At 46.1% G+C, this 27,503-nt stretch overlaps 1 protein-coding gene across 1 annotated transcript in view; it reads right to left on the bottom strand.

Annotated features, from left to right (window-relative positions):
• LOC146868563 (dual specificity testis-specific protein kinase 1-like) overlaps window positions 1-27,503 on the bottom strand; it is a 339,083-nt gene that overhangs the window by 83,509 nt on the left and 228,071 nt on the right. The window contains exon 5 of the mRNA XM_085611282.1: window positions 11,791-11,940. Within this exon, the coding sequence (XP_085467408.1) occupies window positions 11,791-11,940 (150 nt within the window). The remainder of the gene's footprint in view (window positions 1-11,790; window positions 11,941-27,503) is intronic.

Below are 27,503 nucleotides of genomic sequence, written 5' to 3'. Positions count from 1 at the left end.
TTCAGAGGTCTGGGAAGGGATGGCCCATTTCCAGCTATACACTGTGTGCAGGGTCATGACGGACACTGATGGCCTTACAACTATATTTATGAGCACACCAAATACTCTCTGGAGCTCTAACCATGGTGTCCACAATGGACAACAACTTCTCTACCCTTCTATGGAGTCTTCATATATATCTGCCACCCAGCCCCTTTGCAATTAAAGAAAAATAAAGGGAATTATGCGACAATCTTGCTGAGGGGACAGGGAGTGTGAATGCAAAGGCTGTAGGATGTCAATATGTATAAATACCTGTAAATGAGCTGTACACACAAAGAAGTTAGGAAAGCAAACGCTAAGGACATATTTGTGTAATTCTGAAGTGTGATGGAAACAAAGTTTTTAGCAAGATCAAAACAAATCAAGACACTACTTGGTGATGCACAAATTATAAATAGTCACCAAAACCCGATTTTCACACATTATTATTTACGTGCAGTATAGTTTTAGCAGTAAAACTGATTTCTGTGCAAATTTAGTGGCCATTTTAAAGGAAAATGTGCTGTCTGTAAATGACAGTGCGCTACAGTCCTATGCTATGGTTACATTAAATAACAAGCATTGGCATAGGCAATAGGTCTCGCCTTTGGGACCTTATAAGTGTTTAGCCATGCAACAGTTGCATAACTAAATACTTATAAGGTCCCAAAAGCGAGACCTATTGGCTATGCAAAGCGGCCACGAAAGTTAAAGTAATCGCGGTAAAGCACGGCGCGCGCGCCCGTGCACATGCACTGTAGCTCTAGGCTGGCCTGGTAGCACTTTTTGAAGCCCTCTCAATAAGTCTCGCCAGACCAGCGCATGCGCTGGGTCAGGCGAGACCTAAAAATCGCCTACATCATGCCCATTAATGCTAGGTGCATTGCAAGAGGCTGTCGTTCTAAAAAGTGGGTTGTGGTTCTAAAATAGTTGGGAAGTATGAATTAGGTGTTCGACCCCATCATCAGATTGAGAACTCAAACAAACAATTTCTTTTAGTACTGGAGATGATTTTATTTGATTTACAGGAGTCAACTTTAACTAAGTATTTGCAGGGTGTGGAAGCAGGACACACCTCTGGCAACACAAACTGAGTTATCGGATGCTGCTGTCAGCAGCTCTTGCTCCGACCAGTTCATTGCAGACGGTTTTGGGCGGTTTGTTTCAGCAGCAGAGATAAAGCTCTGCAAATATAAATTAAAAGAAAAATAATGCAAAAGCCATGTCACTCTGTTCTCAGACACTTGGGGGCGCTAGTTCCAATTTACTGCTTTCAAGCTAAATTTGGATTCTGAAAGTCAAATCTGCAAACACGACTGGGAACGGGAACACATGTAATGACTACACCTGGGTTCATGTAGCCTTTGACTTCGGCTTGGGAAAAATTCCAATGATTGATCTGACCTGCTGCTTATCTGGAGCTATGCAACAAGCATCCTGGACCTGACTGTCCTCAATACAATGATTGGCAGGCTGCTAGTAGTCCCTGGAGTTGGTTCAAGGTGTTCATCTTGCTTAGCAAGGGGCGGCTCCTCCATGTGGGTGGCGGAGCGTCGCCCCACTGCTTTCTCAGAGTGCGAGAAGCAGAAACATAAAATGGTATTATAAATACCATTTTATGTTTCTGCTTCTCGCACTGCTAGAAAGCAGAAGGGTTTGGTTGGGGGTCGGCGGGCCTGCTCAAGGGCAGGGGAGGAGTGGCTAGCCTAATGCTGTGGGCCATGACTGTTTGGTCGGCCCTCTGGCACAGACCAAACAAGTCTTGCGCACTCTCAATTTTCTCCATGTAGGCTGCATGCAGCCTACATGGAGAAAATGGCTTCCCCATAGACACCTGTGCGTTCGGCGTCCCAGCTAATCACAACGCTGCCATTGCAGCGTTGTGATTGGCTTAGGGGAGGAGAGGGAAGCTGCCTGCTTCCTGTTGCAGAATACAATGCTGGACCGGGCCGGCAAAGGTAAGTTTTTTATTTTAAACTAAACCTTCCCCCTTTGTGACACCCCCCCCCACCCCCCCCCCCCAACACACACACAAGTCATGCCGGTCACGACTGTTGCTTAGGTACGAATTCAGAGCAACCAGAAGCATGGTGGCACAGTACTGTTCCAGGACCAGACTGGCCTTTTGTTCCATCGGTCATTTCCACAGTGGACTGGAACCACTGGAGGCCAGTTTTGAAAGCCCAGGGCAGTTGGTGGTACCTCTCCCGCTTTCCGCAGCTCACCGTGGTTTACTGCAGCAGACACAGGGGGATTCAAAAGAGAGAGCAAGAGAGGCAGAGAGAGGTACCGAAAGTGAGCAAAGTGATCAAACAAGAGAGAGAGGTGAGAGGATGGATTGGTGGGTGGGTGGACAGCGGAGCCACCTGATGATGACGATCTACCAAATCCTCCAATTAGCGGAAACCCTGCCACAGTGGAATTTTATTCTTAGGTGAGGACTGGGACACATAATAAGCACGTAAACTGAGAAGCCATTAGTAAAGAGGGAAATGAGACCAGCCTTAAAATCCCATATAGATTGCAAGCCGCCCCTTAAAATCTACATTCTTTTGACATGCGCCAGCCGGACGTCTGTTGGAGGGATCGTGGAGCAAAGGGTATACTAATTCACATCCAGTGTCAATTCCCAAAGATCCGAGACCATTGACTCCTGGTCCCCAATAAAATATACCAGGCCACTGGCGTGTGATACTCTGATCAGACATCGAGCATCCTGCTGTGATGGGCACTAGCACTTGACTATAAGGCACCTGAGGGGCATAAACAGTGGTTAATTTGAGGCGGTGGTTGCAGCCGGTCCACCAGCACTCACTTTTGGTGACCAGCACTTATTTTTCCAAAAAAGATTTTGATCCAATTCAGGAGAAAGAAAAATGCAAAAGGGCAAGGAGGAAGACAAACATGGAAGAGCAGTGACAAATGGAGAAAGGAGGGGTGAAAAAGAAGCAGCAAGAGTGAGAAAAAGACGCAGGAGTATCTGGTGGTCGATAAAAGTCATGAGGTGGAATCAAAGCTAGGCAACATTGGTATTAGGCACTTTCGAAATTCAATAGCACTTGCTGTGGGTTTCTGAGCAAAACGTTGGGTCCCAGCACTTATACTTTAACAAATCAAGCACTTTACACAGACGTTGGCTAATCTCTTGGTCTAAGCACGAAGCAGAGACTGTTGGAAAGATGGAGAAGGTTAGATTTCGTAAAGATGCTGCATTAGTATGACAAGTTATGGCTGATGCTAGGGGTGGAGAAAATCTTGCACAACAGAGCAGGGACTGAAAAAGAATTCACAATGATTTAGTCTCCGTAGTTTAGTCATTTTGATTCAGGGGGAATGAAACAGATTTCCCAACCATCGCTCTTGTTTCAATGGCAATGAGATAGCTTTGCTGGCTAACGCACTTATGTATCTAAGGGCCCGATTTAGATTTCAGCGGATGGGTTACTCTGTCACAACGGTGATGGCTATACCGTCCACCTAAATATAAATTTCTATATTATCCTATGGGATTTAGATTTCAGCGGACGGGAAATCCGTCCCCGTTGTGACGGAGTAACCCGACCGCTGAAATCTAAATCAGGCCCTAAGTGTTTGTATGTGTGTGACCTCAAAGTTGTGGCTACTTTATATGATATATATTAAAATAGCATGAATCCAACTCAGAAGAGATATGGAGCACTATTGAAAGCATATTTAGGTACAATGGGAGCCTTCAAACTTTAAGTGCAGTACATAATTCTGCATGTCGTGTGTATTTGAAATCAGACTACGAAAAAGACAGAACATGAAAAGAAGGTGAGTGATAGAAAGATGTCCTTGGTCCTACATCTCCCCTATAAAACATAAATACAGGGAGGGATGCACATGTTTGTCTTCTAGTCCATCTTCCTCTGAAGAAAAGCGTTGCCAGTTAACCACTGTTAATTACCCTACTTTCCTCGTTCCCATCACATCAAAAACTTGTTGTCATTTTCACCTCGAGAAAAATAAACTGTACATTTTTAGAGAAAAATGCATACAAATATTGCAACATTTAAAAGATTTCACTGCACTACAGAAGAGCCACCCATTCCTTTGTTTATTCCTGGCCTGTTCTGTGTGAGAGGGAAGAGGAAGAGCGGGTGTATGCAAGCTCGGCAAAGTTTCATAGATGTGTGTGTCAATGCTGTGAGGGATGCTAATTGTAGTGGAAACCCCACTACAAGCACTGCTAGCCTGACTAGAGGCCCCTGGACCCAACTACTCGCATCAGAATCCACTTATTAGGAGGTGTCACCCCCACCCCCCAACCCTTCTTCCGAAGCTATGCCCCTGCTCCTCTAATCCAATTATTATTCAAAGATGCTGACTTGCTCACATGCCTGAGATGTTCAAGAGCAATGCATAGAAGGACGGCCTATTGATAACTCATGTCCAGCAGCAGCAAGCAGGCCACAACCTTCCAAACAATCATACAGAAGACGATATCTGCCTGTGTATGCATTCTTCGTTTGAGGAACACACAATGGAATCCCCTGAAGAAAAAAATGATTTTATACCAAGTCCTTTGTTTGATGGAAAGCAGTATAAAGTATATCTGCTCTCCGTATTACCACACGTAATGAATAACAATTTACCAATGTATGCAGCGTGATTATTCAGGTACAAATATCAAATACAGTTTATTAGTTACAAATGAAAATTTAAGCAAAAGAAGGAGAAAAACATCAATTACACAGAAAGTTTTCAAAAAAAGCAAATAAATCACATTTTCTCGTTATAATTTTCAGATCATAACAAAAAGTCCGAAACAGTGATTCTGGGTAACACGGTCATCACCCAATAATAGAAGTCCACCTTAGAAGAAAATTAATTTCTTTAAAGTCAGGCATTTCCAATTCCTTATGATTAAGCTATTGCGGTGATCATCACATCGACGTTTCGGTCTCCAAATGCCAGATGAAGGCAAGGGACCATCCTCAGGACAAAGTGTCAAATTATTAACAATTATGTAGAGCCTTGTCAGATATTACCACAGTGAATGTAATTATCCAAAAAGATGAAATTATCAATTTGATTCTGGTCAATAGATCCAGAATATCATAGTAAATGAGTCACGGAGCAATCAGTCAGTAAACCACCATATGCAACGAGCCATTGCACAGTCATGAGGTATTTAGTGAGTAAACCGCCTTATGAAATGGTCCTCGTATCGGTAGATCCGCAATTAGAGAGGTGCAAGCATCACACACTCAGTCAGCTGACTATGTGATGGCATGTGGTAATAAGGACAGCAGATATACTTTACACTGCTTTTCTTCAAACAAAGAACTTGGTATAAAATATGTTTTCCCTTCAGGGCATTTTTTGTGTGTTCATATTTATGCTCAGTCTCCTGTGGGTCTGTTGCCCTATTGAGCTGTGTGTTTTGTTTGGGGAGCAACACTCTTCGGGGTGGGAAGAGGTACATTAATAGATATACTCTTTACACTGAGGAGCTATTGGTCATGAAGGTTAATAAAAGGTAACATCAGGGGCTGTATCATGCTGAGTTGTCCTGTCCCCAAGCAGAGCCCACCGCCTGTTTTTTTGCGTTTGAGGCGTCTAAAGTTAAAACATATAACTCGCAATGATTGCATGACACGAGGACAGCATAAGAACACATTTTTAGTTGAGACCGCCTTCAGCATTCTCACCACAGCAGGCTGACTCTGTTTAGACCGAATGCCTCTTTCTGTACTGCTAGATATCAAACCTGAATCTCAAAACAAGATTTTTGGTGCATATTTGTTACAACATCCCAAGTTATAAGAATCATTTGATGGTTGGGAGCCGTCTCCCACCTGCTCCCCCTACGGAGTCTCCCGCCAACGCGGAAGAAATGCACTGCTCTGCTGCTGACGCAAGCCTTCATTTTTCCAACCACTCAATATAAACACTGGCATATAATTGCAATTGGCAAATGAAGTAGACACCTCCAGAGATTTACTGTCTATTTTTAAGTACTGTCTGTCAATGCAGCAAAGTGAGTGTAGTTGAAGAAGTGGTCTGTCAGGAAATAACTTCCCTAGCAACACTTTTCACAGAGGAGCACCAAGCAGCAGCGCAGGGGCTGTTCAGCACAAACACATCATTTAATGATTCTTGAACCTTGCATTAGAAGGACAGCTGTTCATGAGCCAGTGCTGGGTGCTGGCCAAGGTGTCTACACGTGAAATGAAGAGTACTGGGTAATGTTTGCCATACGGTTCAGTATGTGTTCAATATTTTGGCAAAAAACAGCCTTTCTAGGCAGGTGGTAATATGTACGGAGGGAGTGTGGTTCCCTCAGCACTCCTCCCAGTGTCTGTGATAAAGTACAGAGTGAGAGAAGAAAAAGGTCAACGTAAAAATGGCTTCTTCATTTAAACATAAACAGGATTATTATGAAAATCTGTGCTGTACGGGTAACTGGCATGTTCTACAGTCACTAGCTAGTCAAAGGTATAGCAGAGGTTTCAAGGGCTATAATGCAAGCCGGAAAGGCACGGGTGGGGAGGTGTCCAGGAGTCCCATGTTCATTCCATATGAAACTCATCTCCCAAAGAGTGTTACTGCTGAAACTGAAGTCAACAGCCAGTCATCAAGCTACGGGAATACTGGTATCCCCAACTTCCAAAGATGGGCAGCAACCACAGCTATCACTTTCGTGAACACCCAAGGAGTCCTTCTGAAGTCAAAAGCGAGCACAGCATACTGAAAAGGCTCCTGGCCTACCTTGAACCACAGGTAACATCTGTGGGACTGCAGGACAGGTATATGAAAATACGAGCCCCACAGGTCCAAGGGCAGCATCCAGTTACCCAAGTCAAGACTAGATAGAATCTGGTCCAGCATGAGTATTTTGACTTTGTCCTTCCGCAGGAGGGCCATCAGAAGCCCAAGGTCCAGAATCCTTGTGAGGCTAAAGTCCTTCTTCAGAACGAAGAGATAGTGAGAGTAACAACTGCCTCCTCTTTCGAAGTCTAGAACCCTCTTGATGGCACCACTGGAGAGCAGGGCCAGACTGGCCATAGCGGGCACCGGGCAATCCCCCGGTGCGCCGCATGGGTGGGGGCCGGTTTTGAGCCCCTGGAGGCCGTTTTTGTTACCGGGCCGTTTTTACAGCATAGCTGCAAAATCGGCCCTGTAACAAAATCGACCGAAAACCGGCCCTGGCAAAGAGCTCTGCGGCACCCCCAACCCCCCCGGTGGGGGGGCGGCTGAGCACTTTGCCAGGGCTGGTTTTGGTTCCCAATCTGGCCCTGCTGGAGAGCAACAGCCTCACCTCAGAACAGAATGGAATCTGTTCTTGTGTGAGAGGAATAGCAGGTAGGGAAGAAAGAAATGGTAGAGCATGTCCATTTTGAATGATATGTATGATTATTTTGTTGGACATGATGGGTCGCCAACGTGAGAGGAAATGTCAAATGTTGCCCTCCACCAGTTAGGCATGTGTCACTAAGGACAAACTAAATTGGTTTGGTGGCCTTTGTAGCATTAGGAGAGGAATTGGAAAACTGATGCCCTGATGGCCCGCACGCTGTCTGCCAGATCTATGTTCACGGCCTCAAAAGGACAGGGGTGTGTCTACTGCATAGGTTAAGGAAGCTGCCTCTGCCTATACATCAGCTCTCTGGAATGGCCTCGAAACTGCCTGAACTGATATGGAAACTGTTTGGCAGGGGTCAACAGTCACAAAGAGCGTGCATGGCTAAATGGAGCAATGCAGCAACAACCTCAGGACTGCGGTGTGAGTCTATGACTTGGAACCAGAGTTGGACTTACCTTAGAAGCCATGACTTCTTCCTATTTTAGGCGACATACAACTTTGCATCGTAGTCTCAGATCACCATCAGGTGCATGAGTGAATTGTGACTTATCGCACGACTTTGAATCGTGACCCAAGCCCAGAAAGCAGAGACACACCTTGCATGGATTCATGATCGACATGTGTGGCTTAAAAACTGCTGTCTTGAATTAGGTCATCGTTCCCTAGCACTATGGCGAAATCATTCGAAAAGTCAACCGAATACCAACAAAGTTGTGAGCAGAGCTCCAGATCCACGTCAGAAGGTGCAGAAAGAAAAGAACAGATGTCAGGGTGCAGGAATGGTGTTTATGTGCGGCTTCACTCCACCACTGCCACAGTGGTGTGGACTTAAGCGTGGAACCACACGATGCCACCTACCGGCACGCTGGAGCACTGCTATGAAAAAGTTTCCATATCCAGTCTGGCGCCTGAAGAGCATTCTAAGGTGAGGAATCAGTGGTTAGAAATACTCATCAGAAAATGTATATTTCACAATACTCATCTAGTGCTTGTAAAAGGTAACACTGCCATAGCTGATGTGCTTTAGGTGTAGAGTTGTACCCAAACCCCACTTCCACAGCAGAGTCTTTTGCAAGTATAAACCATGCCATAACTACATAACTCCCGCTCAGAGGGTTTAAAGTTCCCTTCCTCCTACAAAACTCAAAAACAGGAACACCCCTCGCGCTACAAACAACTTCACTACATGCATGTAGGCTTAATGGTCAAATTTTCAGTTATACAGGCGAAAAGTTTAAATCAAAAAGTTAAAGAAATATGCTAAATAATTTAATACAGTCTGAGTAATTGACAATTATTTTAAAAGCAAAAACTTGTATATTTGTTAAATTTCTCAAACATATATATTATGCCTTACAATCACTCGCCCATGCTTTAAGGTACCCCTAACTGCCACCCTAACACTAATCCCATCATCAACCCCATGCTCTCTGTGTACCACAACCACAACACTAAATTACACGATGACCATCACCCTATCCCTGGCTTAAGATTATAAATAACTCTACCCATTTCCCTAACCCTCACAGACACCTTTACCCTAAATCTGGGCCGGACAGGAAATGTCAAATGTTGCCCTCCACCAGTTAGGCATGTGTCACTAAGGACAAACTAAATTGGTTTGGTGGCCTTTGTAGCATTAGGAGAGGAATTGGAAAACTGATGCCCTGATGGCCCGCACGCTGTCTGCCAGATCTATGTTCACGGCCTCAAAAGGACAGGGGTGTGTCTACTGCATAGGTTAAGGAAGCTGCCTCTGCCTATACATCAGCTCTCTGGAATGGCCTCGAAACTGCCTGAACTGATATGGAAACTGTTTGGCAGGGGTCAACAGTCACAAAGAGCGTGCATGGCTAAATGGAGCAATGCAGCAACAACCTCAGGACTGCGGTGTGAGTCTATGACTTGGAACCAGAGTTGGACTTACCTTAGAAGCCATGACTTCTTCCTATTTTAGGCGACATACAACTTTGCATCGTAGTCTCAGATCACCATCAGGTGCATGAGTGAATTGTGACTTATCGCACGACTTTGAATCGTGACCCAAGCCCAGAAAGCAGAGACACACCTTGCATGGATTCATGATCGACATGTGTGGCTTAAAAACTGCTGTCTTGAATTAGGTCATCGTTCCCTAGCACTATGGCGAAATCATTCGAAAAGTCAACCGAATACCAACAAAGTTGTGAGCAGAGCTCCAGATCCACGTCAGAAGGTGCAGAAAGAAAAGAACAGATGTCAGGGTGCAGGAATGGTGTTTATGTGCGGCTTCACTCCACCACTGCCACAGTGGTGTGGACTTAAGCGTGGAACCACACGATGCCACCTACCGGCACGCTGGAGCACTGCTATGAAAAAGTTTCCATATCCAGTCTGGCGCCTGAAGAGCATTCTAAGGTGAGGAATCAGTGGTTAGAAATACTCATCAGAAAATGTATATTTCACAATACTCATCTAGTGCTTGTAAAAGGTAACACTGCCATAGCTGATGTGCTTTAGGTGTAGAGTTGTACCCAAACCCCACTTCCACAGCAGAGTCTTTTGCAAGTATAAACCATGCCATAACTACATAACTCCCGCTCAGAGGGTTTAAAGTTCCCTTCCTCCTACAAAACTCAAAAACAGGAACACCCCTCGCGCTACAAACAACTTCACTACATGCATGTAGGCTTAATGGTCAAATTTTCAGTTATACAGGCGAAAAGTTTAAATCAAAAAGTTAAAGAAATATGCTAAATAATTTAATACAGTCTGAGTAATTGACAATTATTTTAAAAGCAAAAACTTGTATATTGATTAATTTCTCAAACATATATATTATGCCTTACAATCACTCGCCCATGCTTTAAGGTACCCCTAACTGCCACCCTAACACTAATCCCATCATCAACCCCATGCTCTCTGTGTACCACAACCACACCACTAAATTACACGATGACCATCACCCTATCCCTGGCTTAAGATTATAAATAACTCTACCCATTTCCCTAACCCTCACAGACACCTTTACCCTAAATCTGGGCCGGACCGGTCTTTTGGGCAATCTTCCAGCCAGTCCCAAAAGGGCGCGTCTAACAGGTCAGTGTCTGAGTCGGTTAAACTCTTTTTTCCTCTCCTTATTACCTCATCTAAATGCAGACCCAGAAATAGTGGGTGAAAACCTGCATGTTTTGGGGACTATTCTGCTGATGTTTCCCACCTAATATGAGGTGGTAAATATCAGTGAGGTGGCCTGTGTGGGTCACACGGTGTTGGGCAGTGGATCGGGAGGGCGATTGAGAAAGGTCTTGGCCATACTGGGGGAACTGTTGTCCGCTCCGCTGCGGTGCTTAAGGGTGGGTCAGTGGGGCAGCCTGTGCCTGTAGCCTTTGCCTCTCTTCACCTATGGTTTTACCAGGTATGGATATGCCTTCTTCTATTTTGTTATAAAGCTTTTCATATTTGGTTTTGTCCAATTAATATCTTTGATTTTGTAGCATACTTGGACCCTGCTTGAAGCACAACAAATATGAATCATTTTTTTTATGAGCTCTACTTTAAAATATTATACAGTGCTAGGTTTATGTTTATCAATAAAGCTAATAAATGTCCTTTAAAATCCATTTAAATGATCTGATCTGTTTCACACTTTTTTACTATTTTCAAAGACAATGGGTCTGGCTATAATGTGCTAATGAATGAAAATACAAACATGCAGAAATTATGTTTACATGTGTAAGCAGATTCAAGCCAGGCCGATTGGTTTGGCCAACGATGCTTTTTCTTCCCTCCGGGGCACATTGGACATGGACATTGCCCTCTTCAGCAGCTCCTCACCTACCACCCATCACCCACACATTTGGTTTGGTGACAACTGTAAGCAAAACGATTTTCTGGCAAGTGGCAGCTTCAGAAGTCGAAGCAAATAGAAAGTGATCATTGTGGAGAAGCAGGAGAAATAAGATTGCAATCAATTACTGCCAAAGTTACTTTGACTTTACTCACTGCTTAACTAAACTTAGAAACATTTCACTACACTATAGTGGCATCTTGTCCAATCTACCTCATTACTGAACTGCCATTTCTCTTTATTGTAACATGATCTCTGTGTAGAGAAAGGCAATCAGCTTCTGTGCAAGGCTTTCTAGAACCCCAAGAAAAATTACTTTTTGTTCTTTTGTCGTTATCCCCACCCCTTAAAACAAGACCACTTTTAGACCACTTGCTGTAATATGGAGCTGCAACGTAGCCTCTTCTGGCACACCTTAGAAGGCTGTCTAGGGTCATCTTAATAGGGAGTCAGCCATGAAGGCAGTATTAGGCTGCAACCTAGTATGAAACCATGATTGGTCGCCAAATTTGTAATGCAAGCAACAAATGCTGTCCAAACAACTGTGGAGGTGATATACGTTAGTTTCAAGTAAACTTAAACCCCGTCAGCCCGTATTTCCGAACTGTACCTTGGAGTTGAGGTCACGATGGTAAATGTTCTTTGAGTGGAGGTAGATCATCCCTCTTGTGATGTCTGAAGCCAGGTCAACTTTATCCTTCCAGCTCAGTGCAACCTCTTTACTTGCCAGGAGTTCTTCCATGCAACCGCCGTTCATGTACTGTGGAGAAGCATCCAAACAGAAATATGTTTATTTTGAGCATTTCATAGACCACACCCTTAACACCAAACTGTGATAGGGCACCATACAATATAAAGAAGTGGAGAACAGATCATTTCACAGCAGTAAAAATGTATTCCAAAAAAGATCAATTTCTTTAAGGCTAGCACTGATATCTTACACACAAACTAAAGGATAAGCTTAGTAAGCCTTTCAAATAGGTCTTATGCCTCAAAAAGGTGGGGGAAACACAAATGTAAATGGCAAGGGAAATCCTAGTTCACAGAAGTGCCTCTGCAGAACAAGCTAGAACGGATGTCTCTGCGCAGCCCCAACCTCCCCAACAACTCACCAAGGAATTATCCTCTAACCCCAGAAATGTGTATCTCATCAGTCAGCTGAACAGGCTAGCAGATGCCAAGCATCTTGAAAGTGATGCACAAACCTTGAATAAATACGGTACTGTGACAGTAAAGAGATTACATGAAAGAGTCATCATTGAGACGATCCTAAGTTGACGGACCAATGAATGAACGTGTTATGTGCTTGGTGACCTGAAGATATCCTGCACCTTGGAGCTAAATAATCAACACAAACAGCACTGGAGTGAGAAGAGGTAGGATTTAAGGGCAAGAAGTATGAAACATTTTTGCACTTGCTAACACTCTGATTTAGAGTTTGCAACCGAGAAAACATTTCTGGCCGTGTACAGAATCACATTTTGGAGTCAGTACCGACTGCTACAATAGGTTTGTAAGAGGATAAAGATTTGGTATTTGGAACTGCTTTTTTTGGTGTCCCTTCAAAATATCGAATCAGTATCATTTGTGCCAGTGGTTTGCAAACAGAATTCCAGTCCAAATCATTGAATAGTTACTAACCCCCAAGTTGAAATTGTAGCTCATTTGGAAAAGGGGTCACTTCCAACTCTCATAGAAATATATATATATATATATATATATATATATATATATATATATATATATATATATATATATATATATATATGTATATATATAACCACAAAACGCTATTTCAATCAGCGCGTTCTCAAAAATCAAGGACCCAGTGCTAGCACTGGGTCCTTGATTTCTGAGAGCGCGCTGATTGAAATAGCGTTTTGTGGATTAAATTAGCCGGTTTTCTCCGCCGGTGTGCGTGCCACTCTCCATGGGTCTATTCAAATCTGGAAGGAGCCGTCTATGAGAAGATATATATATATATATATATACACACATACATACATACATACATACATGTATATACACATATACATATATATACATATATATTTTTTTTTAAATCAGCCTTGTTTCCTTTAAGGAAAACATTCAGCTGTAAAATAAAATAACAGACATGTTGTCTGCTGACCCTTGCAGGACATAATCTCTGTGATTGTGACCAATCAAACTGAGGAGGAATTTGTGTCTTGCCAAAGTAAAATTATTTAGGTAGCTTGCATTGCGACTGAATTTGATTCAGATCTTTGTTGATTGACCTATTATTACTTAAGTAATTTCCCAAAATTACACACTGGTCACAAATTGCAGCCACTTTTACAACCAGTGCAAAGATATGCCTGGCCCCATGTTCCTTGTGAAAAAAAAGATGGTTTTAAGTGAGCTGAATCGAAGAGGGAGGTAATTCCATTGAACAGTGGTGCAGTATCAGAATGTCTGCCAGTGTAGATGAGTCTAAAGTAGGGAATTTGCAGGAGTGCTTTGTCGGGAATGCAAAAAGATTGTGCATGAATTTCCAGTGGCGGTAAAGAGGACTGTTAAAGTGGATGGCTGTGTGTACCATGAAAAGTAGTTAAAAAAAGATCCTTTACTACTACTGGTCCTTGCTAAACGGCAAGTGCCCATTCACTGGGGCAGACGGCCAGCACCTAAAGACGTATTCCTGGCTATGGGATGCTGCATACTGCCAAGAGCAGCTCTCCAACTACTGGGATCCCGCCCGAAGGACATCTGGGAACCTTTAAAGCTTTATTTGAGACAGGGATAAACAAATGGAACTTTGTCCACTGCAGTGACCTCACCGGTCAGAGACTACTCCCCCCTCCGACAATAGACCCTGTCCGAATGATTGATTGACCTTCCTGTCTTCACTCTTGGGTCTGTATGCCGTACAATCTTTGCTCACTGAAATACTGTTCAATTTTGATGTCCCATCCTTCATGGTGTTTCCTCACCCTTATCTACAATACAAGAGGAAGTGATTTGTTGTGTAGGGCATGTAAACTTTCACCCCTCCTTCCCTTCCCTGTTTTATCCCTGTGTCCCTGTGAGCTTTACCTTGTCGATGCTGTTTCTTTCTGAAATGGTAATAAACAAATTTAAAAAAAAGATCTTTTCAATGTAGTTAGCCAATGAAAATTAGCAAGGCGAGAGGAGACCAGGACCAAATTCCTCAGGCCCAGGAGGAGACAGGACATCATCTTCTGGCCAACATGGTACCTGTCAAGATGGAAATTTGGGCAAGCGTAGATTTATATGGGACGTTGTTATAATCAAGTCAAAAAGATATGGCGAGTTGATGATAAGATTATATCCCTCTAGGAGCAGGGAAGGGAGAGTTTTTCACTGAGAAGGAGATAACAAGTTGAAGTAAACTTACTGATGATAGAAGGTAAAGGAAAGGATTGGGTCATCAGAACGCCCATGTTGAGGGCACTGGAGAGCCGAGTACTACTAGGCAAGGACCCTTGTTGAATTAGCCACCAAGCAATGGTTGAGATCGAAGGGGAAGACAAGCACCATCATCATGTCATAGTCAGGTTTTAAAGTGTTGGCAGAGATCCAGTCCGCGATCAAGATTAGGCAAGACGGAAAGGATGCAGTAGAGTCTGCTTGGATGCTGCTGAGAAGGTCCAGCAGGTGAGTGTCGTCAGCATGGGCAGTGCATAGGAGAAGTAAACGCTGTAGAAGCATGTGTGTGTTTTAATAACAGTATCATTGCGCTGGCTCACACTAACACGTATCCTTGGTCGCTATTATAAAATGTTATTCCATTAGCAGCAGAGAAATGTTACCACAAGCAAGACAATTCATATTTAAAAAAATGCTGATGACATTTATGCACCTGTTTGTTGAGATTGAAAGGCAGAGAAATAGCAGAAAATGTTAACAGCATTTTGTAATTACTATCTGAACATACACATAGTCTGTCCCTTAAAAGCACGCAAGAGAAAGTCAAATTCTTTATATCTAAAAGTCCACATGTATGTTCCTTCTTCGACAACTTCTTCGATGAGTGCTTTTGGGCATCTCACAGCTGCCACTCGGCTCAAGGAATGTGCAACACACCAGCAAGTTCTGGGTCAATAATACTCAGAATTTCGAGGGTTATAATATTCTTTTTTATCAGAACACACACATATATATATATATATATATATATATATATATATATATAGGGATAGATAGATAGATAGATAGATAGATAGATAGATAGATAGATAGATAGATAGATAGATAGATAGATAGATAGATAGATAGATAGATAGATAGATAGATAGATAGATAGATAGATAGATAGATATGAACATCTCAGCTGCTGGCATCAAAGGAGGTGGACATGTGTGCCTTTATGTCACTTGTGTATGCTTGTGTTGATATATGTACACATGACTTTATGCAGGTGCTATAGTCGCCCATGTGTAAAGACCCGTGTGGGACCAGGAGGATTTACATTAGAATCCTGCTTGACGATCTCAACCACTCATCCTTCCGAGATCGATACAATGCATGACAGTAATCTGGGTAATAACACCTACCTGCTATCACTGCTGGGAAATATTCAGATCATATAATGCGTAATATTACATAGGTGTAGCAGTTAGTATTCTGTGTGTTGCTAGGGACAATAATAGCGCATGACAGCCCTCTTGTAGCTAAGTTGGCGCTATGTCACTGAATGTGTTATTTTTGAAGTACAACACGTCCACTCCAGGGGAAATCAGCACGTTTCGCACAGGGATACTGGGAACTGCCAAAGATGACAGGAGGTCAGCATGCTGGACTCCCTAGTGTGAGCAACGGGCTTAAGGCCGAGGCCTCTCCGCCTACATCCCAGCATCTTGGCAGTCATGGAGCTGGGTGTTTCCAAAGTTCAAGGCTCCCCTCTCCTACAGCTGAAGTAGAACATCCATACAGGAAACCCCGGAAGGGATACTGCTTCCGGTTAAGGGAAACCTGACGAACTTGCCTGTAGGGAAATCAGGATATTTTACAACTGACAACATGTGTGACGCCTTGAAACATTCCGGATTTTTAGCCAGCAGCACATTGCGTGCTGGGAATTAAGTTTTTGCCCACATATTGCTAATAGTTTTAAAATGCAAAGTGCATTTGGCTACAAAGTTTGGGGCGTGTCATGAAGAGCTGCGCTGGCTAAACCCAAGCCAAGCACCTGTGTTTTTGTATTTAAGGTGTTTTAAGTTCATACATATTTCTCGGGATTTCTCGGACTTAATACTTGAAATGCAGACTGCACGAATTTGAAACAGTGCGCAAGGTTTTTCTGTATTGTGCTGCCCAAAATTCATGCATTAACTCGGAGGAACTGTGAGATCTCTTGGCAGCTGACGCCTCACAAATAACATTATCTATTTCCATTAGAACATTTTCTGACAGGACATTGTCTCAGGAAAATGAGTGGGTCTGATCCCAGTCTGTTAGATGCCAGCTACAGGGCAATCACCACATACGTCGAAATGCTGGTACCTTGAAAAGGCAGCAAGGGCTGGGTAAAGTCAGTCACGTCATGCAGATGCACTCCATCAGACTATTAAACGTCTATTGTAGATCTGATGTTTCTATAGGTATCTTTGTATTTCTTTGTTTATACAGTGTGTGTAAATAATTTCGAACCTCAATATGCAATCTCGATATTGGGATCCGTGAGTGTATGGCTCATTGTGGCAGCTGGGCCGGACAGAGCATTAGGCCGAGGTTCCAGTTCACTGTCCTTCCGGAGACAGAAAAACTATTTGCCCTCTTTACAATTGCCCCTAGTAAAGTTGAGGTATTTATCGCACCAGGTGAAATCCGATAAACCAGGGCTCATAATTTACCCAGTACAATACTCTGTTGAGGCTCCCTAAAGAAATAAGGAATGAAATGCAGGTTTTAACAGGCATTTTTCACCCAATAAATTTCAGCAGGTTTTACCTGCCACAATTTACCAGGCGAAAGTGCAGGGGTTGAGATAATGGCAGGAAAACGTAGAATTCTGACCCGCTAGAATTAACTGGGCCACTCCTAACAGGGCCCTAATCTGCTGCATTCAAGCAGTTCTGTTTAATAAAGCCGTTACCTACAAGCAAGGATGATCCGTTAACTGATGTCAGCTCTTCAAGAACTACACTGGCTGTTCTTCAAGAACTGCTAAGTAGTTACTTCTTGCTCCATAGTGATACTTTACTCAGCCTTACTTTCTTCACTTATCCTTAAGCCGACCTTCCTTAACCATTGCTTGAGAGGCTGAAACGTCAACACAAAACATTTTGGATCTTTTTTGCCCCAAGAGTCATCATCTCAAGAAATGCGGAGGCTCCTGGTTTTCTACTCATGAAGCTACCGCCCCTGTCCTAAACTGCTAGTCCAAGTTGCCCCATACCCTGGATGCACCTGAAGACCAGGAGCTGAGGGCCTCTTGCCAACTGTCCAGAACCAAGCCCGGTTGGGACCTGCTGGGTCTCTTACTTGCCAGTCTCTCTTCTATCATCCTTCACTTGCTCTACAGCTTTAATTGACAAGCCCTGCAGTGTTGACCTGCACCTTGCTGTCCCTGAAGCATTAATCATCACTAGTACAATCAATCAATCAATCAATCAATCAGGGGTTTATAAAGCGCGCTACTCACCCGTGAGGGTCTCAAGGCGCTGGGGGCAAGAGGGGGGTGCCGCTCCGGGTCAGTCGAAGAGCCAGGTCTTGAGACTCTTTCTGAAGGTGTTCAGAGTGGGGGCGCATCTGATGTTGACTGGGAGCTCATTCCAGGTCCTTGCTGCGATGTAGGAGAAGGCTCTTCCGCCTGCTCTGGTTCTGCATATGCGGGGGGGGTTTCTGCTAGGGCGAGGTCGGTGGAGCGGAGGTTCCTCTTGGGTATGTAGAAGGAGACTCTTTCGTGGAGGTATTTGGGCCCGATGTTGTGGAGGGATTTGTAGGTGTGGGTGAGTAGCTTGAAGGTTACTCTCTTCTCGATGGGGAGCCAGTAGAGGTCTCGAAGGTGCTGGGTCATGTCCTCATGTCGTGGGGTTCCGAGGACGAGTATGGCCGCGTTGCTCTGGATGGTTTGGAGCTTGTGTAGCAGGGTTTTGTTGATTCTGGCGTAGAGGGCGTTGTCGTACTCCAGTCTGGTGGTTACGAGTGCATGGGTGACGGTCTTTCTGCATTTGTGGGGGATCCACTTGAAGGTCTTACCGAGGATGCGGAGGGAGTTGAAGCAGGTCGAGGCGACGGCGTTGATCTGGCGGGTCATGGTGAGGGAGGAGTCCAGGAAAATGCCAAGGTTCCGGGCGTGGTCCATCGGTGTGGAAGGGTTTCCGAGAGCAAGGGGACACCAGGATCTGTCCCACGCCATGGGGGAGGGTCCTAGGACGAGGACCTCGGTCTTCTCCAAGTTCAGCTTCAAGCAGCTGTCCCTCATCCAGGTTGTGACATCTTTCATTCCTTCTTGAAAGCGGAGTCTGGTATCCTCGGGGTTCTTCGTGAGGGAAAGGATGAGCTGGGTGTCATCGACGTAGGATACTATGCAGAGCCCATGCTGAATGACTATGGTCGGCGAGGGGGGCCATGTAGATGTTGAAAAGAGTGAGGCTGAACGAGGATCCTTGGAGTACTCCACAATTGATCTCTGTTGGTTCGGAGACGAAGGGGGGGGGGGGGGGCTTTACCGAGTCTGATCCTTTGGGTTCTGCAGGCGAGAAAGGAGCAGATCCATTTGAGGGCTGTTCCTCGTACTCCGGCGTCGTGGAGTCTGGCTGTGAGGGTGCGGTGTGAGACAGTGTTGAAGGCTGCTGAGAGGTCTAGTAGGATGAGGGCCGGGGTGTGGCCCTGGTCGAGAGGCATGCGGATTTCATCGGTGGCGGCGAGGAGGGCAGTCTCGGTGCTGTGGTTGCTGTGAAATCTGGACTGGGAGGAGTCGAGGATGGCGTTCTCCTCTATGAAGGTGGTCAGCTGGGCATTGACAAATCTCTCAGTGACTTTGGGTGCGAAGGGAAGGAGAGAGATGGGCCGGTAGTTTTTCAGGTCCTTTGGGTCGGCCGACAGTTTCTTGAGGAGGGGCTTGACTTCTGCCTGTTTCAAGTCGTCGGGAAGATGCCGGATTCGAGGGAAGTGTTGATGATCCATCCTCGTTGGGGAGCTATGGCTGAAGCAGCTCTGTGGTAGATGTGTGGTGAGCAGGGGCCCGTGGGAGCTCCTGAGTGGGTGTTCTTCATGGTCTTAGTGGTGTCTTCCGTGGTGGCAGGTTTCCAGGACGTGATGATCGGCTGGTTATGGTTGGTGGTGAGGGTGGTGGTGTCTGGAGTCGGTTCGCTGAAGTTGTCTTAGAGGGCCTTGCTTTTCATGTTGAAGTAGGAGCTGAGCTTGTTGCAGAGGTCCTGGGATGGACGTACGTCCGTGGCTTCGATGGGAGGTTTGGTGAACTGCCACAGAATCACCACTGCAACACCACCAGAGAACCGGATGGCACCCAATTGAGCATTTTTCCTTTGTGCATGTCCTGTGGAGTTGCTGTCTTTATGTCTATACTGCCAGCCATCTTTGTGAGGGACTGTGTTGGCCGTGTGTGCCTAGAATGTACATCTGCAGTGTGTTTATGTGCATTCCCTCAGGTGCGTGTCAGGGATGCCATAGATTACATAGAGACGAAAGAATGGAACTGACAGAAGCCCTTGTCCCGGCACCCCTCAACTGTTATACTATAATCTACTGGGATCTCCCTAAACAACACTTCACCAGGCTTAAAAGAATCGAGAACCAGAAGGTGCCTTAACCTGAATAAGAGCAGGACCACACTAAACCCATCCTTAAAACCCTCCTTTGACTCCCAGTCATAACATGACTACATTCAAGGCCTTGTGCATCGCCCATAAATCATACACGGGCAAAGTCCCTAAAAACCTGCAGGAACTGGCACCTCCCCAATACCCAACTCTCATCTTTCACTCACCGTTCTTCGCGCTGGTTTAACCAATCACCCGACAAAAGGATGACACACTGAGGCAGATCCCTTGGCCTGCAAGGACCTAGACTAGGGGATGCTCTTAGCAGCACCGGAGAAGTGAGCCCAGCACAGGGAAGGTTTGAAAAATAACCAATTCATAAAGATCCTTACCTGAGCTCAACACAAGAGAGGGGTCACAAGCAAAGAATTACCAGCGCGATTCACATACCCACCCAAGCGAACTCCAACCTACCCCATGAGCAAGTAATACATTCGCTTGTCAAGAGCTCTGAAGTAATGAAAGGGCTTTAGACAGCAATTTTTATAAAACTCCTTAATTAACAAAATTGGAAAAGTGCGGAGCAGAAAAAAGTGTGTGGAGTGTAAACGCACATTTTCACTAGCACTAAACATGCTCACAATAGGCTTTTGGGAAGGAGAAAACAGGATAACCCTGGACATCTAGGATCCTCTCTTAGAGGGTTTTTGGGTGACTGTCAAAAAAGGAATATATGTACGTGATTCCTAGGTCCTAGATTTATTTATTGTTGGACCCGCACCGAACTAAGCAGATAAGCTGATAAGCGAATATAAATAAACCCCACCTTTGAATCTGTAATTCAGAGTCCAGAGAGTCTGAGATGGCGCAAACAGAGCCTGGCTGCCAGCTTGATGGAGGAGAGGTTACACTAGGGGCAAGACGCTTATATGATCATTGCAGAAACTAATGGCAGGAAGGAAGATGCCAGTAAACAAGCATAAGTCAATTGAAGGTTCCGGACGTGATTACATTAAAGAACACGTGAGTTTTCTCCCTCCGCCGTCCCCGTCAGGAATCTCCATTCACACATCCGCCTCGGTACAAAGGCTGAATATTGCCTGGAGGTGTCCAGCCCTCAGGAGCCTGTAAACCTATAGATAGAGACCCCCTAAATCGGAAGTATCGATGACCGAGCTTTAGAGCACTTCTGTGCAGAAGGCTTGACGAGCATCGATTATCCAGAATCCGGGATTTCGCAGAAAGTGATGACGCTGCAGGAACATTCTGCTGACCGGCGACATTTGATGCGCATTTTTTTTAACTTGTAGTTCTTATCAGACCATCTGCAATGAGATGGGATAGAGCAACGTGCTGAAAATGATGCTGGGGCCTTACTAAGCACTTCTAATGACGCTGCTGAGCCGCAGTGACCTTGTCTTGTTTGAAACCATCAGTTCGTCGGTTCTACCTAAACTCGAGGGTGGGCAGCGCCGCGAGTGCCCCTCGTTAGCTACTTTTTGACCATACACTTCACGTTTTTAACCCGTTTGTAACCAGTTCTTACTTGATCAGGTATCAAGAGAGAACTACCAGAGCAGTGGATGACAGCACATCATCCAAACGTCACAGTGTCCAAATAAAAGGCATCAGAGGAGTTGTTTCAGATGATACCACCTCATTACTTACAATATCGCTCACTCCCTCCTCACCCCCTGTCTCGCCACAGCCCCTACACTTTCAGAAGGTCCACCCCTTCCTCACCACAGTGCCTACTCTTTCAGATGGCCCATCCCTTCCTCACCACAGCTCCTACTCTTTCAGAAGGTCCACCCCTTCCTCGCCACAGGGCCTACTCTTTCAGATGGCCCATCCCTTCCTCACCATGGCTCCTACTCTTTCAGATGGTCCACCCTTCCTCGCCACAGCTCCTACTCTTTCAGATGATGCACCCTTCCTCGCCACAGCTCCTACTGTTTTAGATGGTCCACCCTTCCTCGCCACAGTTCCTACTCTTTCAGATGGTCCACTCCTTCCCCGCGACAGCTTCTACTCTTTCAGATGGTCCACACCTTCTACGCCACAGCTCTGACTCTTTCAGAAGGTGCACCTTTCCTCGCCACAGCTCCTACTCTTTCAGATGGTCCACTCCTTCCTCACCACAGCTCCTACTCTTTCAGATGGTGCACCCTTCCTCGCCACAGCTCCTACTCTTTCAGATGGTCTACTCCTTCATCGGCACAGCTCCTACTCTTTCAGATGGTCCACCCCTTCCTCGCCACAGCTCCTACTCTTTCAAATGGTGCACCCTTCCTCACCACATCTCCTACTGTTTTAGATGGTGCACTCCTTCCTTGCCAGACCCCCTATTCTTTCAGATGGTCCTCCTCTTCCTCGCCAGAGCCCCTACTCTTTCAGAAGGTCCACCCCTTCCTCGCCACGGCTCCTACTCTTTCAGATGATGCACCCTTCCTCGCCACAGCTCCTACTGTTTTAGATGGTGCACCCTTCCTCGCCACAGTTCCTACTCTTTCATATGGTCCACTCCTTCCCCGGGACAGCTCCTACTCTTTCAGAAGGTGCACCCTTCCTCGCCACAGCTCCTACTCTCTCAGATGGTCCACTCCTTCCTCGTCACAGCTCCTACTCTTTCAGATGGTCCACCCCTTCCTTTTTTCATTGGTCTTTGTGTGTGTCTTTCTAAAAAAGACATCACGCAATTGGTCAAAGGCGTCTGCGTGTATCTGACCATGGCCTATGCTTGCGGTTACGAGCAGGAACGCGCTGTCTGTGGAGCAGCAGCGCCATCTGTTTCCAATTATCGCACCCGCGTCTCACGCTCGCGTTAATTGTAAACAGATGGCGGTCGAGTAAGGGGCATTCACCGAAGGTAGAGCCAGTGTCTGTGCGCCACCAACTATATAGATACATCAAAGAAGCAACGAGACAAGAGGCTTGTTGCACAACACCCTCACGCTGCACAGGTACCCAGGCTGTGAGTGATCCTCTCAAAGCACATTCATACGAGCTAATACCTAGAGGCTGTGCGCATGGCTCACAAAACTCATTCACGCCAGCGCAGAGCCCGTGGATGTGTGCACCCTTTTGTAAACACATTCACTCTAGCGGAGGGCCGAGGGTGTGTGCACTGCTCTGAAAACACATTCACTGTAGCGCAGAGCCCGAGGCTGTGTGCACCCCTCTCAAAACACATACACGCTAGCGCAGAGCCGGAGGGTGTGTGCACCGCTTTGAATACACATTCTCACCTCACAGCCGCCGCTGTGCTCCACTCTTTTACAGATGCGTCACAGAAGCGTGGAGCGGGCGCCGCGACACTGAATCCAGAGGTAATGCTGAGCTTTGGGCACAGGACTTCGGGATGCTGCTTTTGGGAAGGAGCTGCGAGACCGTGGGTGAATTAACCGCCCAAGCCCCTGAAGAGTGGGTGGGTGCGATTCCGTTCTTTGTGCATCTTTGTGAAACACCCTGACCACAAAGCTGTGTATGCCTGGGCTGTGCATGCCTGGTGCCACTCTAGGTCTCAAGGTTGATGGGATCAGTATGTACCCACAAAAGTGTATGGCGCGACAAGCCGTGTAATTACAAAAGTGGACAGACACCCAGACTGACGAAGTAGGCTTGACTGGCCGTGCCAACTGGCAGTAGAAGGGGGTCGATGGGGGTTACCATTAGAAGGGCAGAGGGTGGCTTACTCTCTATCCAGCCTCTCTGGGCAGGCGCAGTGTCTGATAGACCTGGCCTCATGTAGCCACGAGAAGCCGAGATCTGTGCTTCCATCAGTTAGCAGACTTTATATAACGAAGTCTAGTCGATAGCTCATGATTAAACATGGTGCTGTACGTGCCTCTTTCAGTGATCCGTGTGAGTTGATGCTGCACTAGTGCTGCTCTAACTCCCTATAAACCTATTCCTCCTGATGACTTGAAAGTACCCCTTCCTGGTTGCAGCCGTCAGTAGTCCAAGGTTATGCTGTGTGTCCTATTCATACCTTTATGATGCCCTCACAATAAAATGCCTCTGCCCTGTTTGTTGCTCACGGTTACGTATTACTGCCCAAACTCTTGTGCTGTTGATTGATTAAGTACTGTGGGTCTACGTTGTAGAATATATTCTGCTGTGTTCTTCCTGAGCTGTTAAGCACACTGCCATGTGTAATGCTGCCAGTGGCAGTTATTTAGGTGATACTGTGTCAGTTTCGTCCAGATGTGTGATGCTTTGGGGAATGGCAATACACACTTCATGTGGTGTCCCTATTTGTGTGCATTAAAGGTTGCGTTGTAAGCGTGCAGCCCTCCATGTGCAATGTTCTCTTCCTGTGCACTGGGTCTTCTGGGTCGCAGTCCCATCGTCTTGTGCCCTTTTGCTTACATGCCCTCCCCCAGGTTTTAACAGTACTCCACTCCTACTTGAGGGCTGCTGGTTTTGTGTCATTGCCCCTCCCTTCTTGTGGTTCCGGCAGTGCCAGTGCCAGCTGCCCGAGTAGTCGGCAGCGTGAGGTTTGCTTCGCGAGATGTCAGTCCCCGGTATGATATCGGTGCTGTGCAATGGCTCTGGGCGATGGTTTCGGGATGGGAGGAGCGGTCTTTTACTCACGTAATGCTCGTAGAATTTGTAGAGCCGCGGTTTGCTGTGGTTGTTGAAGACAAGTATGGCTTTTATCATGCTGAGGCCGGCGCAAGGATATGGGGGCACCAGGTATAGCGTGCATGCCGGGGTCTCCTCTCGTATAATCGCCTCTTCTGCTCAGTGGCGGATGGTGACATTTGAAAGTGGTGGGCGTAAAATGCTGGTCATACTGCACCGTAGCGAGCCAGCCCGAACAACCTAAGGTGGGTTCCCAGGGGGTTCTCCCCCGAGAAAATTTTGAAAAAAAAGTGGAAAAATGGTGCATTTTCAAGCAAATTTGAGAAAGCAGGAAGGTTAATAAAGCAATTGTAAAAGCGCAGTTATTACATTAATGCAGTTTGTATGCAGCTCTTAGATGACAGTTAATAGCTCACTGTTGTATGTTAGGATTTTAACTTACAAACTGCAAGTAACATTTTCTTTTAAACTTATTTTTATGACCAAATGTCTCAGGCCGCGCCCCTTGCGCTTAGCTCGCTGAGCAATCCTCTGCATCTAGAGTAGTTTATCAAGGAGGCAGAGCTTCTCCCTTGTGTGCCTGTAAGTACTGGGGCTCTCTCTCTCCCAGAGCTGTAAAGACAGGACTCCACCTGCTAAAGTGTGGAAAATTCTTAAAACTTGCGGTGGCAGCCGTGATCTCCCCTTCTCTTTCTTCTTAGCAGCTGTATTTTTAGCTAGTTAAGTTTCTGTCACAGCGCCAAGAAACTCTGGCATGCCTGCACGTTATAAATAATTACAAAATAAACTAGTTCTAGAAGGACACTCCTTTTGAGAAGGCTCTGTTAAAGACCGGGTGTCTTTCTCTTCGCAGTTTAAAACACCTGTGTCTTACTTCAGTTACTCTTAAGTTTTGAATGTCGGCTCTTATAGCTTTAGACAAAAAAACATCCTTGCCACTTGTGTATGGTATATAGATAACGAGACGGATTAGAAAGCATCACGCAGCTGGAAGTACAAAACAAAGTGTGAGACATATGGATTTATTTTTAAATCAAGCACAACGTTTGGGCGAGTTTAAACCAATTAATGAGTACCGTACTGGGTGGGGTAGGGAATAAAGAGCTATGTGATAGAGAATTTCACTGTCCTATGACCCCAAAGGCTGCAGTCGGACCCTAAATAGTGTTCCCTTCCTGTTACTGCCCCTTGACTCCTTAGGGGTGTGATTCATATTTCTGTATTTACACGGCAGCTGTGGAGAAGCACCGAGTGGTGCTTGTTACGTCAGGTTATTGATCAGGATTCCTTCCATGGGACCCAGGCAACGGGGAGACGTCATGCATGCTACACATGGAAGCACCACACGTCCATCGGTTTTTGCCCATGGTGTCTCTACCAGCATCATGTATGTTCATAGTCTTGACAGTATCACCGGACCTCAGGGACACAGAATCTGCAGACACAGGTCACCTGAATATGATGCAAGTATTGCTTCTCTGGGGTTCAACCATGTGAAAGAGGGGTACACACACAGTCTTCTGTCCCCTTACACATCTTTAAATGTAGACTGCACCCAAGTATGTGTACTAAAAGTATGCTCCGAGACAGTCGCGGCTTGCAATACTCGCGCGGGGGGGGGTCTTGCAAGGGGTGAGGGGGGGTCTTGCAAGGGGTGAGGGGGGTCTTGCAAGGGGTGAGGGGGGTCTTGCACGGGGGAGGGGGGTCTTGCACGGGGAAGGGTCTTGCATGGGGGAGTCTTGCATGGGGGAGGTGGGGTCTCGTGCGGGGGGAGGTGGGGTCTCGTGCGGGGGGGGCCGCGGAGGTTTGAAAATAAAGTACAAAGAAGCTTAAACTTACCTGACCGGGTCCGCCGCCACTGCTGTCTGCCTCTGGGCTGTGGTCCGCGTTTGGCGCCTTCACCGTGGTCTTCTGCGTGAGTGGCTGGCAAGCCCTCTCAGGCTCTCAGCCAATCCAGTCGCTGCTCCAGAGTCCGGCAGCGCCAGGATTGGCCTGGAGCAGGGTCACTCACTGCCCATTAGGAGACTAGGGGCTGCGAAAGAAGCAACCCTCGCTCTCTTAAGGGTAAGGCTTAGTGCGCATGTTCGGGCTGGTCTTAAAATGACCAGCCCAAAAACGAACATGCGCTCTATTGCACTGTCACTCACCCTGAGTGCTGCCGCAGCCCCACCCCCTTCAGTGTCCCTCGTTCTACTTCTGACGCTAATTCCATTTCAATCAGGAGTCCTGATTGCTGGAATTAGCGTCAGAAGTAGAACGATTTCTAAATGGGGCCGTGGGCCCGTGGCATTGGTGGGGCAACGCCTGAACTCCCTCAATGGATGCACCGCCACTGCTTCTGCTTAATACGACTCCTTTCTCGGTTATTTAGGTTCTGACACCAGCGCGCATGCGCTAGTAGCCGCTATTTCCAGTGCAGGATAATTTGGTCTCAAAGTAGGAAGTGGCTTAGGATTTAGGCAGACTGCTGTTCCAGGCCATTGATCACAGTGGCAGTCCTCGTGACGAGGGAATGACAGAAACATTACGTTCATTGATCGTCTCTGCGAACAGCAGACAAATTGGTGCTTGTATTTCCCAAAGTCGAGGGTAATATGTTGCAAGGGCTAAACACTTAGAAGGTCCCAAACGCGAGACCTAATGGCTATGCCAATGCTTGTTTCAATTTTGCATTTGTCGCCCTAAGTGGGAAGGGTATGCCCAGAAGTGAGTTCCGTGCTCACTGCACCACTGGCTTCAAGCTAGCCTGGCTGATGAAGGGTGATGCCCTGAAACAGGTCCCAGGATGCCTGTTTCCGGTCCAGGGAGGATCTTGCTTGGCAGTTCGAGCTGGACTGTTCCCATAAGAAACAGGATCAAGACTGATTTGCATATGGCTGGGTCCAAACCGGGGTGGCGTGGTGAGCAAAAGAACGATGGATTAAGCCCGGAACTTTGTGACTGAGGGTTAATGTTTGCATTGTTTAGCATTCCGTCCATCAATTGTTCCGTTTGCATCCAGTTTTCAGGCAGCATTAAAAGATGT

This window comes from Triturus cristatus, chromosome 1_2, assembly GCF_964204655.1.
Source record: "Triturus cristatus chromosome 1_2, aTriCri1.1, whole genome shotgun sequence".
Classification (NCBI taxonomy): domain Eukaryota; kingdom Metazoa; phylum Chordata; class Amphibia; order Caudata; family Salamandridae; genus Triturus; species Triturus cristatus.
Note: the sequence above shows the minus strand (reverse complement) of the source record. Positions and strands in the feature narration are given on the sequence as shown.